The sequence below is a fragment of the Panicum virgatum genome, chromosome 9K (assembly GCF_016808335.1).
Source record: "Panicum virgatum strain AP13 chromosome 9K, P.virgatum_v5, whole genome shotgun sequence".
Taxonomy (NCBI): Eukaryota; Viridiplantae; Streptophyta; class Magnoliopsida; order Poales; family Poaceae; genus Panicum; species Panicum virgatum.
The window spans coordinates 23,006,766-23,023,572 of NC_053144.1; the positions used below are offsets into that span (position 1 = coordinate 23,006,766).

At 49.3% G+C, this 16,807-nt stretch overlaps 1 protein-coding gene across 1 annotated transcript; it reads left to right on the top strand.

The window, feature by feature from the left end:
* Nucleotides 1-304: 304 nt before the first annotated feature.
* Nucleotides 305-16,034, top strand: LOC120650834 (pre-mRNA-processing factor 19). The gene is made up of 18 exons (XM_039928122.1): nucleotides 305-497; nucleotides 602-687; nucleotides 781-852; nucleotides 1,986-2,048; nucleotides 4,167-4,253; nucleotides 5,496-5,637; nucleotides 5,791-5,909; nucleotides 6,145-6,261; nucleotides 6,685-6,780; nucleotides 6,877-6,936; nucleotides 7,027-7,101; nucleotides 7,765-7,869; nucleotides 7,964-8,080; nucleotides 8,174-8,251; nucleotides 8,329-8,425; nucleotides 8,669-8,720; nucleotides 15,464-15,534; nucleotides 15,624-16,034. Exons 1-18 carry the CDS (start codon nucleotides 485-487, stop codon nucleotides 15,749-15,751), a joined length of 1,578 nt encoding a protein of 525 aa, XP_039784056.1. The 5' UTR covers nucleotides 305-484; the 3' UTR covers nucleotides 15,752-16,034.
* Nucleotides 16,035-16,807: the final 773 nt, after the last annotated feature.

Below are 16,807 nucleotides of genomic sequence, written 5' to 3' on the forward strand. Positions count from 1 at the left end.
TTCTAGTTTCAATATTTTATCCGTACAATTTCAACATTTTGATAGTCAAATGTTGAACCAATTTAATAAAGTGTTAAATTAATCATATCAAAATGTCGAATATACTTGCAGTAGGATAATAAGTTTTATTAGGCTTTAAAGATGGATGACTTATGTATAAGAAGCCCGCTCAAAAAAAAGCACCGACGCACCGTGAAATTCTCAAGGGCATTCCTGTAATTTTCTAGAAGTTCAGAGCGCTTCCAGCAATTTCGCGCCCCCACCCGGCGCCAACTGAGGACTAAAATGAAAAAGGAACCCAGGATGACAAAATTTCCCACTCCACTCGAATTAGAACCCTAGCGGCAAAAACCTCGGTCCGCGCCGCCGCCTGCTCCTCCCGTCCCGCCGCCGGCGCCACCGCCCGCTTCCGCCGAGGGGCTCGCCGTCCGGGGCGCTCTCGCGCGGCGCTGCGCCTCTCCACGCGCCGCCGTCCTCGGCTGCCATGATCTGCCCGAGTAAACGCCCTCCCCTCTCTGCCTCCCGCATCTCCGCCCCGTAACCCTAGCTTGCCTGATCCGTCGCCTCGTGAGCTAAATCGTCCCGTGTCGCTTCTCCGCAGTCTCCGGCGAGGTGCCGGCCGAGCCGGTGGTGTCCAAGAAGTCGGGGCTCCTCTTCGAGCGGCGGCTCATCGAGCGCTACATTGAGGTCGGTAGCTCCGTCCCAGATCTCGCGCTGCAATTTTTTTATTCGGGAAAAAATTGTTTCTGCTAAGTTCATGCGGCGGCGGCGATGTTGCAGGACCATGGCAAGTGTCCGGTCACCAAGGAGGAGCTCACCATGGACGATATCGTGCCGGTCAAGACCAACAAGGTAAGGCTTCGATGGTATGCTAACAAGTTGTTGAAACAACATTTTCCAGTAGCACTAGCATACGTGTGGACTGTAGAGTATCACATGAGCCAATTTATGTCTCGTAAGGTTGCTTGATTGAGATATTTTTGAGCAAGGCAGGTAGGGGATCCCTGGCATCATATGAAGAAACCAAATTACGCCATAAGATCATTGTGAAGTAACAAACTAACAACAGGTAGCACATTGTTAGCATAACTTCCACTACTTAAGTAGGTAAAGCCTATGAACCATACATCTGAGATCAAAAGAAATCAATCACAAAAGATTGTGATGTTTGGGATCGGTTTGTAGCCGCTGCATAACCTTTTATCTATTGATGTTTTCCTTGGTCGGGTGATGTGTTCACTTTAGCGGCCCAGATACCAGTGGACAAAAATTTATTCTAGGGTTTTAGTTTACTGTCATAGGAAATTACTAGGCAATTATGCCTGTGCGTTGCTACGGACAAAGTTGGTATAAGTATCGGATACATACTGGTGCCTGTGTGTTAATTTGTAGGGATCTACGTGATCAAGTTGTGGACGGAGGGGGTTGGTCAGACTTGCATACGGGATGGACTAAGGTCCACCTGTCAATAACACAGCCGGACCAAACCAAAAATTTGGGTGGAAACCTTACTCGCTTTAGGAATAGGTATAGGTATAGATGTAGATATAGATATAGATATAGATATACATGGTCAATCCTAGATCCATATTGTGTTGTTTAATGTTTTCTTTTTGCACTTTGCTGTTAGAACACTGTATCTGATAACTGCAAAGGAACATACCTATGCTTAAGTTGTAGTTCTTCTGCTACTTGCAATGCAAAAATAATTTCTAAAAAATCAAGCTTACGAATTCTGTGAAAATTTGATTGATTCTTTTGTCTGCACCTTTGAAACATTAAATGATTGCTACTCTGAAATTTTGAGGACTGAATTTATAAACTTTTGCATTCTGATTGATGTATTTATTTTAGGACTATTAGGACTACAACAGTTGTCTTATCACTCATTAGGTTAATGACTCTTGACAGTCTCATGCAAACCTGAAATATTTTATTACTGCTCCCAACATGCCAAAACTCTTGAAGAACTCTATCCTTCGCAGGTTGTGAAGCCGAGGCCTTTGCAGTCTGCAAGCATTCCAGGACTTCTTGGGATATTTCAAAACGTAAGGGGTTCAAACCTTCGCCAGTTATTTCTACCATGCATATCTTAGCATATCTAAAAACTGATTCTAAGCTGTTGTTGACATTCCTTTGATTCTTTTTGTTAGCATTTGTATCCTGTAATGCAAAAAAAAAAAGTGTGTCTGGGTACAACGCAACATGAACGCCTGAACCCCCTCCAGGCCCAGCGCATTTGCTCGCACCCTTTTGGGCTTAAGCACAAAGTGGCAGGATGCAAAGCGCTTACCTTTCTCTCCTCTGACAACCTGTGCAGTTTTAACTTATCGTGCCTGTATGCTGTTGCTATTAACTATACGTGCCTTTTAAACCTGCACGTCAGGCCTCTTCTATCCTTTTTATCGAGGTTTTAAACAGTGTTTATAGCGGCCTTGCAGTGTTGTACCAGAATAGACTGTACCACTTATTGCAGCATGTATCACACAGCTATAGATAGCTATAGAGGATGTACATAATCAATAACCGGCTATTTAAGACCCTACTATTTATGTTATGGATGGACAGATCAGACAGCTCTATCCCATTGCATCCATGTGTGTCCGTACTACTATTAAATTCTGCAGAGCTTTACCCTCTTCTATTGTGTAGTTAGTAGCAACAGCATGTTACAGAAGCTTTATTTTCATCTACCTCCTACCAGAAAGCTGTTTTCTAAACAAAATGCATGCTACCGATCCATAATTCTCGGATAGGAGGCAATTCTACATGTTAATATATGCTGATTTGTGATCAGTCAAATATTGCTCAAGGTTATGGATTGAATTCAAACACTACATGCTGGTGAAACATTTTTAATACTTGTCCATGCTATTGCTCAGGCATGTGTTTTTTGCGCCTTACACCTAAGGCGATTTAAGGACCTTTCATCTCAAGTGTGGTTTCCACCTAAGGATGGCAACGGGTTGGGTTCGGTTCGGGTGGAGTGACTGGGCACCCAAAACTGAAACCCGAACTTAAAACTAGAACCCGACCCGAACTCCAATTCGGGTGCAAATTCATGCCCAAAACCGAAACCCGCGGATACCTGAAACCCGACGGATAATCCGAAACCCGAATTTTTTTTACAAATCAGCAACAATATTTCCAAGTCCTGTCTAGCGAGGTCGCGGAGTCCTGTCCAGCGAGGCCGTGCGGCCGGCCGGGCGCTGTGCAGGGCGCGGGCGGCCATCCGCCCTCCAGACGCCGATGCGGCGGTGGGAGCTTGCGAGGGGCCGAGGGTGCGAGCGGCCCGCTCCCCCGTTCGGACGTCGCGCGCCTCCACCCTCCGCGAGTCCGCGGCTCTGCCAGTCCGTCTCCACAAGCCCGTGCGGGGGAGCTGGGGCTCGCCGGCTCGGGGCCTCGCGGGGTGCTGGCCGCTGGGGCTCGCCGCTCGCGGTCGCGAAGTGGTGCGGATCCGGCCACCGCAGCGCAGGGGATCGGTGGAGGGGAGGGGGATAGCCGGCGGAGCGAAGGGGATCGGGGCCTCCGGCCTCGGAGGGGCGGTGCATCCCAGGGGATCGCGGCCTCCGGCCTCGGAGGGGCGATGCAGCGCAGGGGATAGCGGCCTCCGGCCTCGGAGGGGCGATGCAGCGCAGGGGATCGGGGGGCACGACGTAGTGCAGGGGATGGGGGGGCGGTGGGGGTGGGCTGGAGGCAGGATGGGGTGAGGATAAGATTCCTTCCAGGTATATATTGCTAGGGTTGCTAGATGGGCTTTAAGTGGGCTGAAGATTTCGGGGCCCAATGGAGCTCCGCGGATTAATTTAGAGATCCGCCCCGAACCTGAAATATTTCGGGTACCCGAACCCGCAAATCCGCGGGTCTAATCTAGAAATCGAACCCGAAACCCGCAAACCCGAAACCCGCGGATACCCGCCCCGAACCCGCCCCGCTGCCATCTATATTTCCACCGTTGGCTGCTCCAAGTGTTCTATTTGAAAGTGAATATGGCAGTTGACCCTTTCTTATGAATTAACCTAGAAATCGTTTGGTTCTTTACTATCTTTAATCATCATGGAAATTTAATATCTTTATGCGATACATATATTACAGTCCTTTCCAAAATTTTTGAATCATGATCCTATCTAGCACTAAGCAGGACTTGTTTTTCTTGAACTTTGCAGGAGTGGGATGCTCTCATGCTTTCTAATTTTGCTTTGGAGCAGCAGCTTCACACAGCAAGACAAGAACTTAGTCATGCACTCTATCAGGTCCTTCTTTTACCTATGCATTTTCTCCATGTCCTGTTTATGGAATGTGTTATAGTTTGCTTGAAGCAATATATCAATGTTTGTTTTTCGCATAGCATACGTCTGTTACTTTGGTTGATCAAGGGTTTGTTTGGCTTTATTGGAGCTTCTCCATAGCTTTGTGCCTTTGTAGTTGCAGCATGGTAGATTCATGTTGAACTTACCATTTCAATTGAGGAGACTGAGTTTTCATCTCCATACTTGTGCTAGGATGCCAAAACATTCAGTAGCTGAACTATGTTGCTCGCTCCATTCATCTTTAATGGCTTATAATTATAACTCTTTTTTTTGACATGTAACCTTTGTTTTAAGATGACTTTTTCGAAACAAGATTGGCGATCCCGAATTACGATCTACATTTTGATATAATGAAAAAGTGTAGTTTTGCATGTTGCCACAAGCCCAAAGCTTACTCTGACTAGTAGTTTGTTCTAAATGTGTTTTTTAAATATGCTGAGGTTATAGTGAACTTATAATATAATGAAAATACTTTTTTGCTGGAAATATACTCATGTGTTTCAAAATTCAGTCGCAATATGCAAAAAGGTTTACATGGTTTGATTACTAACAACCCTAGACATTTTTCTTATTTGTGACTGGCGGGAGTGTCCGCATTTGTTATTCTTGTAGGTTTTCTTGCTGGTTGACCTTAAGAGGAACATAGGTCTTGCATTTCAGTGCTGAAAAATAGGCTTGACTGCCAAAAATTTTATTGTTTACTGCAGCAGTGCATGTTTTAATGGTTGTTGACTTAATGATGCTGGGCATTTATTTCTGGTATTTAAATTGGTCTGTTGATTATGTTCCTGTATGCTGAACTATTGATAAGGAATTCTATTTTCGTTTCCGTTTGCATGATAAAATATACAAATGGATTAATGCTTAGCAACTAGGAGGGACCTGAAGTACTTAGAACCCTAAATATTATTAGTGTAAACTGCTAATTCATTTTTAAAGATTCATGTCTAGTGGTCAGCAAGTCTCAACTACTGAGTTCTTTTGGTAAAGAACTATATCTACCTTAGTTTCTTCAATTTTTGATAGAAAACTCTGTATGCTCACGTTCTTATTACCTCTAGAATTTTCTGCTGTATTGAAGTCGTTCTCAACTAAATGGTTTTGTTATATTTGTTTTTTTCGAAAAGAAATAAAGAACATTATCTGGTAACTGATCTGTGTACTTGCTTTTTTTGTCCCTTCCAGCATGATGCTGCCTGCCGTGTTATAGCCAGATTAAAGAAGGAAAGAGATGAGGCAAGAACACTTTTGGCCCAAGCTGAGAGACAGATTCCTGCATCACTTGCAGGAGCTGCTCCTGCAACTGTAGTTTCCAACGGAAAAAGAGGTATCAGCTGTTCAATGTGATCTTTACTAACTTAACCTCATGTCATAGCTGGAATTCGCTGCCATGAGCACAACTGTATCTACAAGTTCAGATTCTCCCTATAAATTGATCATTCAAGTTTTGGGTAAAATAATTCATCTTTATTTGATACAGCAATGGAAGATGAAATTGGCCCTGATGGCAAGAAGATTCGTCCTGGTATCAACCCTGTCATGATCGAAGAACTTACAGAATGCAATACCATGCTTTCCGCACAGCGTAAGAAAAGACAGGTATACATTGTGCTCCTTATGAGTGTTAAAAGTATAACAGGGTCAAAACCATTCATTATGATAGTTATACTTTATCAAAAAAAAAACTACTCCAGATATACCATTTTCATGAGCTTGCTGCAAGTTTTTAAAATATGATACATTGTTAAGGAGCTTGTTTCATACCCTTACGTGGTAGGTTAAGCTTTATTTGCATTTTTTTTCAGTTAGTAACGAATTCTTTCTATTTTTTTAGGTCCCGCCAACTCTGGCGCCGATCGATGCACTTGAGAGTTATACTCAGATCAGCAGTCATCCCCTTCATAAGACAAACAAACCAGGCATTTTGTCCATGGACATTCATCCTTCAAAGGTTAGTTTGTTACTGTGCCTTGTTCGGATATTGTTATTGCTTAGCATATCGAATCACACAGTGTTGTTACTGGACATAGAGGTTAGTTTGTGGCACTTTTTGTAAACAATCACCAATAGGGGGCATCCCATGACGCCTCTTGTCATTTTCTTGCACATTCCCCTTGTATCAAAATGTTTGGAGTGTACTTTGCCTTGATGTGGTATTATCAGTGAACAGGAAACCCAGTGTTTTGTTCTTGAGGCAAGAGCCTTCTGTGAAAATATTGAGTTATACTCTGTTATGTTCACTAGTTTCAGTTATCATCATGATATTATCGATGTACCTTTATATTTAATTGGAGGTTTGCTTATTTCAACTTTAGATTAGTTATATCGGCGGAGAATTTTGTTCAGTTACTTTATTCTTATGATGGATTCACAGGACATTGTTGCAACTGGGGGTATTGATACAAATGCAGTACTGTTTGATCGACCGTCTGGTCAAATCTTGTGCACGCTTACTGGTCACTCAAAGAAGGTCCTTTACCGTATGCTTTTAAATTTTACTGTATCCTCTACAGTTTTCCCCAAGTATCTTTCTAAGCTCATTATAATGCTATATTCCATCACACAGATAACCACTTTGAAGTTTGTTCCACGTGATGAACTCTTTGTAACTGGGTCTGCAGATAAGGTAATTTCCATTTATTATGGGTTTTAACTAACTGCAGAAGTAATAGGTCATAGTAATATTGGATTACTGACTTATTCTCAAATGTTGCAGACTGTACGCATTTGGCGAGAGAGCGAGAATGGGAACTATAACTGCATCCATACATTGAAAGATCATACTGCTGAGGTTAGTATTTAGGTTGTCTGGTTTCTGTAATGGTTCTTGCATTGTTAATTCCACCATCGATATGCTATTTAGGTTGGAAGAATAGCTTCTTCAGACACCATCGATATGCTATTTAGGTTCTATGGTTTCTCTAATGGCACTTGCATTATTCCACAATTTTCCCGTCTTCTGAAGACTAGTTTCTTCAGACAGCGGTTAATATGCTCCATGCGTAGATCTATATTCCTTTCTTTGCATTCAGATTGCCATTGCTGTAAATTTGGCTTGGCTTACAAATTTGCAATTATTACTATGAAGATCTGGTTGAAAGACTTCATGGTTTGAGGTAAGAATAAAGGGGAAATTTGTACGATAAATTATAATTTGCAAAATATTTTTTGATGGATATATATCATATGTTTGTCTCACAAAGTCATAGGAAATATGACTCTTTTCAATCAAGTTTTCTTGATTTTTGCACTCTGAACTGTTTTAGCTAATTTATCAATGCTATTAATTACAGAAATGTGAAATGCTCCCTGTCTTTGTTCACTTCTATACCATAACAGTGCTTGGCACCTTTTTAGTTTGCAGGAATTGTAGTGGTACTTCAATAATTCCTGTTTATTTTTTTAGAAATTTTGTTATTAAAAAAACCTATTGTTTCTTTTTGTATTCTCGTAGGTTGAAGCTGTTACAGTCCATGCAACTCAAAAGTATTTCGTGACTGCTTCCAAGGATAACTCCTGGTGCTTCTATGATATTTCGACAGGATCTTGCCTCACACAGGTCACCTCCTCCCTCTATGCACATGAACACAGCACTTGCACATATTCTTACTGCACATGAATATGCAAATAAATATGCGTGATTATTTCATCAGGTTGGCGAGGCTTCAGGACAAGAGGGATATACTTCTGCATCGTTCCATCCGGATGGTCTTATCCTTGGAACTGGAACCACTGATGGTGTTGTTAAAATTTGGGATGTGAAGACTCAGGTATGATTTGGTATTAGGCGTCACTTTATTCAAGAATATTTTTAGGTGACCATGCTCTTGAAACACGCCTGATAATGAATATTCTGTCTGTAGTCAAAGGCTGCAACGTTCGAGGGGCATGTTGGACCAGTCACTGCTATGTCCTTCTCTGAAAATGGTTACTTCCTAGCAGTAAGTACTTTTCCATAAATGCAGTGCACACAATTTTGAATTTATTTGGTGTCTGATATTCTCCCATCACATTGCAGACCGCTGCTCACGATGGTGTCAAGCTTTGGGATCTCCGGAAATTAAGAAATTTTAGGACCTTATCTCCTTATGATTCAGACACACCGACCAATGCTGGTAAGTAGGTTGTGAACAACCACAATGGTGCGCATGCTTGCATCTTTATAGTTCAATTGAACAAGGTCATCTGAATCATGAAATTCACTATCGACATGTTACCTTGTCACCTCGATATTGTACCGTCCTTTGTGGAATTCAGAATGTGCCTATTTCTGTGGTATTTATTTGTTCTTTTTAAGTAGATTTTTCTCTCTCTAAAATGTGCTTAATCATATGATATATCACTCTTTTGTCCTGCAGTGGAATTCGATTTTACCGGAAACTATCTTGCACTTGGTGGTTCAGATATAAGGTACGTGTTGGTGTATATGTGAGCCTGTGTATAGAGGCCCATCTAGAGGCCCCATGTATAGGACCTATATATCCCACCCTTCTAGGGTTTGGAGGGATACAACCATTATTCTCTCCTACATGGTATCAGCTTAGCCTTTCTCTTCCTCTCTCCTCTCTTGAGCCGCCGCCGCCGCCATGGCTGGCCAGCCGCTGCCGCCACCTCCCCTCTCCACCTTCCCTCCACTCTCCTCTGCTGCAGGCGGCGCACCTTCCTCTACTGCCGGCGGCGCCCTTTCCTCTGCTTCGCGCGCCTGGCATCACGGCGCTGGATCTGCGGCCTCTCTGTTTCGATAAGCCGCCGCCGCCGCCGGCTCCACAGCCGCTGCTCTTGCCGCTATCGGGGGCCGTCGGGGCGCGGCCGCCCTCGGGCCCCTGCCGCTGCCGCCACCGCTCCTGGCGCGCGCGCGGGGGGCGTAGCGGGCGCAGGGGTCCCGGACCCTGCTGCCACCGCCTCCCCTGCTCCGGCCCTCACCTGGTATCCGGCCGCTGCCCTCGCTCTCCTGCCAGACCCGGCTGCCGCAGCCGCCGCGGCTGCCGCGCGCGCCGTGGCCGGTGGTGTGGGTGGGGCCGTAGGGGTTGTCGCTACGGACGAGCTCGGGGGCGCGGAAGGGGCTGGGCCGCACGCGCCCACCCTGGGTCGGCCCAGCTGCCGCCGCCCCCTGCCGCCGCCGCCGCCGCCTTTGCTGCTCCCACGGCCGGCGCAACCACTGCCGCTGCTGCCCACGCGGGCGCGGCTGGCGCGGCCCTCCCTCCTCTGGCTCCGGCCTCTGTGCGCGCGTGGCCCTTCCAAGCCGCTGCCACCGCTGCGACTGCCACGGACGCCCCTGGCGCGTGCGCATGGCCGCCCCAGGGCGCTGGCGCCGCCCTAACCGCGCAGGCTGTCGCGCCCGCCGCGCGCGCCGCGCAGGCCGCCGTCGCGCAGGCCGTGTGGGCCGCCGCTTCCCTCGCCGTCGCGCACGCCGCGCAGGCCGTCGCGCCCACGGGCCCCGCGTGTGCCATTGCCTCCCTCGCCGCCGCGTGGCCAGCGTTCGGGATGCCCCCCGCGGACGCGCCGTTCGCCGCCACCGCCGTTTCTGCTACGGCCGAAGCTGCTCTCGCCGCGGCCCTCCTCGCCGTCAAGACCCACCAGGCTCCGCCCTCTGGATCTGGATTCCGGACCGACCCCCTCCTTGGTGCTCCTCTCACCGGCCAGACCGGGAGTGGGGGAGGCCGCGGGCGTCGTCGTCGGGGTGGACGTGGTGGTGGTGCTGGCGGCGCTACCAGCGGCGCCTCCTTCCACACCACCCCACATGCCGGTATCATCTCTTCTGTCCGACCCCCACACCCCTCTTGTCTTTCTTCCATCATGGTTGGTGACGGGTCTTGCCTTTTTTTCACCGCCGTGGGTTCTGCTCCTGCCTCCTTTCGTCTTCCCAATGTCCTTGTTGCTCCTCAGATGGTTCATAACCTTTTTTCCATTCGTCAGTTTACAGTTGACAATTCTTGTTCCATCGAGTTTGATTCTTCTGGCCTCACTGTAAAGCATTCGGCCTCCCGGCGTCCGCTACTTCGGTGTGACAGTACGAGGCCCCTTTACACCCTTCGCCTTCCTTCTTCCGCTGCACCACTCTCGCCTTCTTCTTCGCCCTGGCCGTCTTGGTCTGCCGCTTTTGCCGCGACGCTGTCTTCCACCACCTGGCACCGCCGTCTTGGTCACCCTGGCCGCGACGTTCTGGCTCAGCTCAGTCGTAATGCCGATGTTTCTGGTACTAGGGCTCCCGCTGTGCTCCTTAGCCATGCGTGCCAGCTCGGTCGTCATGTTCGGCTCCATTTTTCTTCTTCGCAGGCGACACATACATTTGATCTTGTTCACTGTGACCTGTGGACCTCTTCTGTACTTAGCCTTTCTGGTTATAAGTACTATCTGGTGGTGGTCGATGACTTCTCGCACTACTCTTGGACGTTTCCTTTGCGCGCCAAGTCTGAGACCTTCCCCACCCTCCTTCACTTCTTTGCCTGGGTGTCCACTCAGTTCAGCCTCACTGTTAAGGCCGTCTAGTGTGACAACGGGCGGGAGTTCGACAACTCCACCTCCCGTTCTTTCTTCCTCTCTCGGGGTGTTCAACTGCGTATATCTTGTCCGTATACCTCTCCTCAGAAAGGCAAGGCTGAGTGGATGATTCGCACGACGAACGACGTCGTGCGCACCCTTCTGATCCAGGCCTCTCTGCCCCCGCGCTTCTGGGCTGAGAGCCTCCACACCGCCACCTACTTGTTCAACCGTCTTCCGTCCACTGCTTTTCTTGCTCCCACTCCACACCACGCTCTTTTCGGTACCCCTCATCGCTACGACCACCTTCGGGTCTTCGGGTGTGCGTGTTACCCTAACACCTCCGCCACTGCTCCTCACAAGCTGGCGTCCCGCTCGACTCGTTGTGTGTTCCTTAGTTACTCCCCTGACCACAAGGGGTACCGATGCTTTGACCTCACCTCTCGCCGCGTCCTGATCTCCCGACACGTCGTCTTTGACGAGTCGGATTTCCCCTACTCCACCTCCTCCACACCTTCTCCTGACCCCGAGCTGGAGTCTCTGTTTCCGACTGACCCGGTGGTTCTGCCACCTTTTCCTGTACGTCCTTTCCCTGAAGGTTTTCCCGGCACACCGGCGCTGCTTCCGTTGATCCCTGCTGCGCCACGTGTGGCCCGGTGCCCGCAGTCGTGCCACGCGCGGCCTCCGGACCTCTGGTCGTGCCGCGCGCGGACCCGGTGTCTCCTGCTGCGCCACGCGCGGCCCCGATACCTCCCCCTGCACCTGCGCGGTACGCTCAGCCGGTGCAGGTGTACCGGCGTCGTCCGGCGCTGACTCTGGCGCCGCCGTGGTACGCTCAGCCGGTGCAGGTGTACCGGCGTCGTTCAGCGCCGGCACCGGCACCGACTCTGGCTCCGGAGGCTCCTCCGACGCCTACACCGAAGTCGTCGCCGCCGCCATCCACACCGGAGCCGCTGCCGCCTTCGGCTCTGCCGACTCGCTCTCGAGTCGAGCCGGAGGTGTACCACCCGCCAGTCGTCCATCGGGATCCTCGGCATATCTATCCCATGGTGACTCGGCGGATGGCGTCTCAGGCCGCGACTCTCTCCACCACCGAGGGAGAGCCGCGGGTCTCTCCGGTACCCTCCTCTGTCCGCAACGCTTTGGCGGATCCTCACTGGCGTCGCGCGATGGAAGAGGAGTACGCCGCTCTTCTTGCCAAGCAGACGTGGGACCTCGTGCCGCGTCCGTCTGGTTGCAATGTGGTGATTGGCAAGTGGATCTGGACGCATAACCGTCGGGCTGATGGTACACTAGAATGCTACAAGGCTCGCCGGGTTCTCCGGGGGTTCACTCAGTGGCCTGGTGTGGACATGATGAGATCTTCAGTCCAGTGGTGAAGCCTGCTATTGTGCGCACGGTCCTCTCGCTTGCGCTCTCGCGTTCTTGGTCTGTGCACCAGCTGGACGTGAAGAATGTGTTTCTCTCTTTCAGAGATTGTCTACTGCTCTTAGCCAGCGGGATTTGTGGACTCAAGTCGTCCGGATGTGGTCTGCCGGCTCAACAAGTCTCTCTATGGTCTGAAGCAGGTTCCTCGGGGTTGGTACTCTCGGTTCGCCATGTTCTTGCTGACATTGGGGTTCACCGAGGCCAAGTCTGACACGTCTCTCTTCATCTACCGCCGTGGAGAGGAGACTGCATATCTGCTGCTCTATGTCGATGACATTGTGCTCACAGCCTCCAGTCAGTAGTTGCTTCAGAGTGTCATCTCCTCTCTGCAGCAGGAGTTTGCTATGAAGGATCTGGGTCAGCTCCACCACTTCTTGGGCGTCATTGTTGAGCCTCGCCCGTCTGGTCTTCTCCTTCACCAGCGGCAGTACGCCCTCGATATTCTGGAGCGGGCTGGGATGATTGATTGCAAGCCCTGCTCACTCCTGTCGACACTCAGGCGAAGCTGTCTGCTGATCTGGGTGATCCGGTGGCTGATCGTACTGCCTACCGGAGTCTGGCCGGCGCTTTGCAGTACCTCACCTTCACCAGGCCGGACCTCACCTACGCTGTTCAGCAGGTCTGTCTCCATATGCATGATCCTCGGGAGTCACACCTTGCTGCGCTGAAGCGTCTCCTCTACGTCCGTGGCACTGTGGACCTCGGCCTGGTGCTTCACCGCTCGTCCTCTGCTGAGCTGGTGGTCTACACCGACACTGATTGGGCTGGCTGCCCGGATACTTGTCGCTCCACTTCCGGCTACGCCGTCTTCCTGGGCGGCAACCTGGTCTCCTGGTCGTCCAAGCGGCAGCCGGTTGTCTCCCGTTCCAGTGCTGAGGCGGAGTACCGGGCTGTCGCTAATGGTGTGGCGGAGGCGTCCTTGCTACGACAGCTTTTGGCGGAGCTCCACAGCCCGCTCGCCAAGAGCACACTCGTCTACTGCGACAACATCAGCGCTGTGTATCTCTCCACCAACCCCGTCCAGCATCAGCGGACGAAGCATGTGGAGATCGACCTACACTTCGTGCGCGACAGGGTCGCCATCGGCGATGTTCGGGTACTCCATGTCCCGACTACCTCCCAGTTTGCCGACATCTTCACCAAGGGACTACCCTCCTCCAGCCTCAACGTAGCAGGTGGCTAGTTGTGGTTGCGGGGGTATTTGCCCTTTATACTCTCTTCTTGTCCAGTCTTGAACACCGCTGCGCTGGTAGTTTAGGCTGGGGGGGGGGTGGTTTTGGCTTTCTTGTTGTCCAGTCTTGAATACTGCTGCGCCGGTAGTTCAGACTGCGGGGGGTGGGGGGTGGGGTGTTGGTGTATATGTGAGCCCGTGTATAGAGGCCCATGTATAGGACCTATATATCCCACCCTTCTAGGGTTCGGAGGGATACAACTATTATTCTCCTCTACAGTACGTTCCAGTAACTTGATTCCTATTTGTGACTACTGGCATTTGAGAGTTCATGAATTTCCTGGCAATGTTATTTGGGGATTCCTATTTGTAATCTAGTTTAGGTATACACGAACCTCCAGTTTGCAGGCTGGTTACTTGGGGGGTGATTGGTAGGCTGCATAAGGCCTTACCCAGGCTTCCATAGTGCAGCCCGGTTTGTTTGGTTGGCTGGATAGACCCCTTTAGCCAGGCTCCCATAGTGCAATTGGCCCGGCCTTCACAGTGGGAAACGCAGATCAGCCTCGTCTCCTGCTGTGCAGCCTGTATAGCGCCCCGCGAGGCCAAGTTTGGTGGGCCCACACTGGTCACTGCAGCCCACCTTGTGTGGGAAAAAAAAACCCGTCAGGTTGCCGTTACCGCTGCCGCTCCCCAGGTCGTGCTATTGTCGCCGCACCACCTTGCGCGTCAACGCCGCTGCAGGACGGCTCCGGGCCCTGGGACGCGCGGAGGAGGCTACAAACACCGGCGAGGTCTCTAAGCAGCAGGATTGCGTGTTCTCTGTGTTGCTGGCGAGCTGCTGCAGGAGCTGGTCGAGCATGGCGCGTAGCCCCGCGGCGACAGCCTCGTGGCTCCGGCCGACACCCAGCCACGCCTGGCCCTTGGCGGTCAGCTGCTGCAGCTGCTCCTGCTTCCTCGGGGAGCACCGTGAGCAGCTCCAGCACTGCGGGCGGCAGCAGGTGCGGCGTCCGCGCGGAGATGCCATCGATTTGGTGGCTGAGTACCTTCTACCAGGAGCTCAAGCACTGAGACGAGGAGCATGTCGCCGGCGGATCTGAGAGCCGCACACCATGGCCTTTATTGCTACTATGTACCCCTTCTTAGTCCTCTCGATATTCTCCACTGCAACAGAGTGATTGATGGTTCATCAATGTGATTTGGTGGCGGAAGAATGGGGCTTTGGTGCAAAGGGATTGATGGCTCATAGAAGCACCAAGGGTCTAGGGCAGCGGAGAACCGCCGCGCGGCGAGGAGCTGCGCGCCAAAATCATGGGCTAGACAGAGGAGAGTAGACGAGGGGTAGCAGTACAGGAGACAAGGGGGGAGAAAAGGATAGGGGGCAAGCTAACTGAACTTGGGCATGTGGTGGGCTGATCCGGCTACAGCAGCCATCGAAACAAATCGGAATAGGCGCTCTTGTGCAGCCCAGTCCCTAATGCAGGTAACCAATCAAGATCTTACACAAGCCAAAAGTGCTAGTGCACCCAACCAAACACAGGCTCAAAAGCTTGCACAAGGTTACAACCTAGCCACCTAACCAATCACACCCCGCAGGCCATGCATAACTCTTAGCCAGGCTACAACCTAGCCTAGCCACCTAACCAATCACACCCCGATGGCCTTGTGGTCGCACTGAGTTCTTTTATATTGTTTTGGTACACTGCCTGTTACTTGTTTAAATGTTCCGACTTTCAAATTAGTTGCTTTTGGTGTGTTCTGTATAGTAAGGTCATACTTATTCCACGAGAGACTGCTTGAGATGCTGTGGTTTCTTCCATCGAGTACACTTAAATGCAATCATGCGTTGGTTTCTTGGCTTCTGGCTGGTACTGATGTTAACTTGATAGACAAGACAACACGTGTGTCTGCATTATTTTTGTTGCATAAATAATATGAACTCTTTGGTCTCCCTATAGAACTTGACAAATATTCGAATTATGTTTTAAGTATTATGCCTAGTATAAAAGCTTCTGCAATGCATAAGAACAATCCTTAGTGGTAGTAAACTGAAAGACTGCCTTCTGACTGTCTGTAGGGTTTACCAAGTAGCTAATGTCAAGGTTGAATGGAATCTTATCAAGACATTACCAGACTTATCAGGAACAGGTACATCCCTCTTTTGTCGCAGTCTTTGATTACCATCTCAACTTGGAGCACACTGATGACCTTCTGTTGTGATATTTATCCTTCCACAGGTAAAGTAACATCTGTGAAGTTCGGAGCCGATGCTAAGTACATTGCCGTAGGTTCTATGGACCGCAACCTACGGATATTTGGACTCCCTGGAGATGACCAAATGGAGGAATCGAATACAGCCGAGTGAGGAAAACCATTGTACTTGATTTATTTCTTTTTGCGATGCTCCTGGTGTCATTTGATGAGGGCAGCGTGCGCATGGATACATCACCACTACAAGAGGGAAGGAAGATCCTCGCAGGGAGCAGTGGTCTCGGCATCGGTCAGTGTAAACAAGCTTGTGACATTATTGTATTGTAGGGCTTACTAATTCGTCTGATGAGGATATGATTTGTTCTATTTTGAACACGAGTACGATGCTAAAGTTCTCTTGCGGAGATTTAAGCGATTCAAAGGTCCTTGTTTCTCTCCATCTTTATTACATAGGCGCAGTGTTTCAGTGTCTAGTTTGCGAGTGTGACCCACGTAGTCTAGTTGGTAACAGACTCCGCTGCAGTTTATCCGCTCTTGCCAACGTGCAGGTATCACTGTCAGCCTGAAACCAAACCAGAGCTTCGAGAATTACATTTCTATGTTTCCTTTGTTTCTAGAGGAGTCGTCTTTGCGCTAAATACCTTTGCCAGATGAGCTACGGTGCAGCTCACCAGAATATTGGTCGATGTCCTTCAACGTAACCTGAGTCGCTGATCATAACACTTCTACTTTTTTTTCCTACTGCACGAAATGATAAGACGAACTGTTCTGCATTCGTCAAAGTCTACAGATTATCTTAGGCCATAAAAATTCTTCTCTAGTTATATTCGGACTAGCCAATATGTGACACGGTGAAAGGTCCCGCATGGGTCGCCACTGATTTTGGTGCGTTTTCAATTTCTTATTATATTTGAGTCCGTTTATGTTCAATTGTATTTGGGTTCCTATGTTACAATAGAGTGTTGCTGTTTGATTCCTATTATTATATACGCTTCGAGATTAAGGTTCATTCTTTTTTTATAGGGAAATTAAGGTTCATTCTTCAGTGATGCGTATTGGACCAAATCAAAATTTTTGATAAAAAGGTTATGCGCTTTTCTAGTTTGATATTGGTTTGATCATACTTGACAAGCACTCGAATCGATTCATCTTTTCAAGGAGGCCAGAGTCAAACTAAAATTATGCTTGATTAACCAAATTCACAATAGAT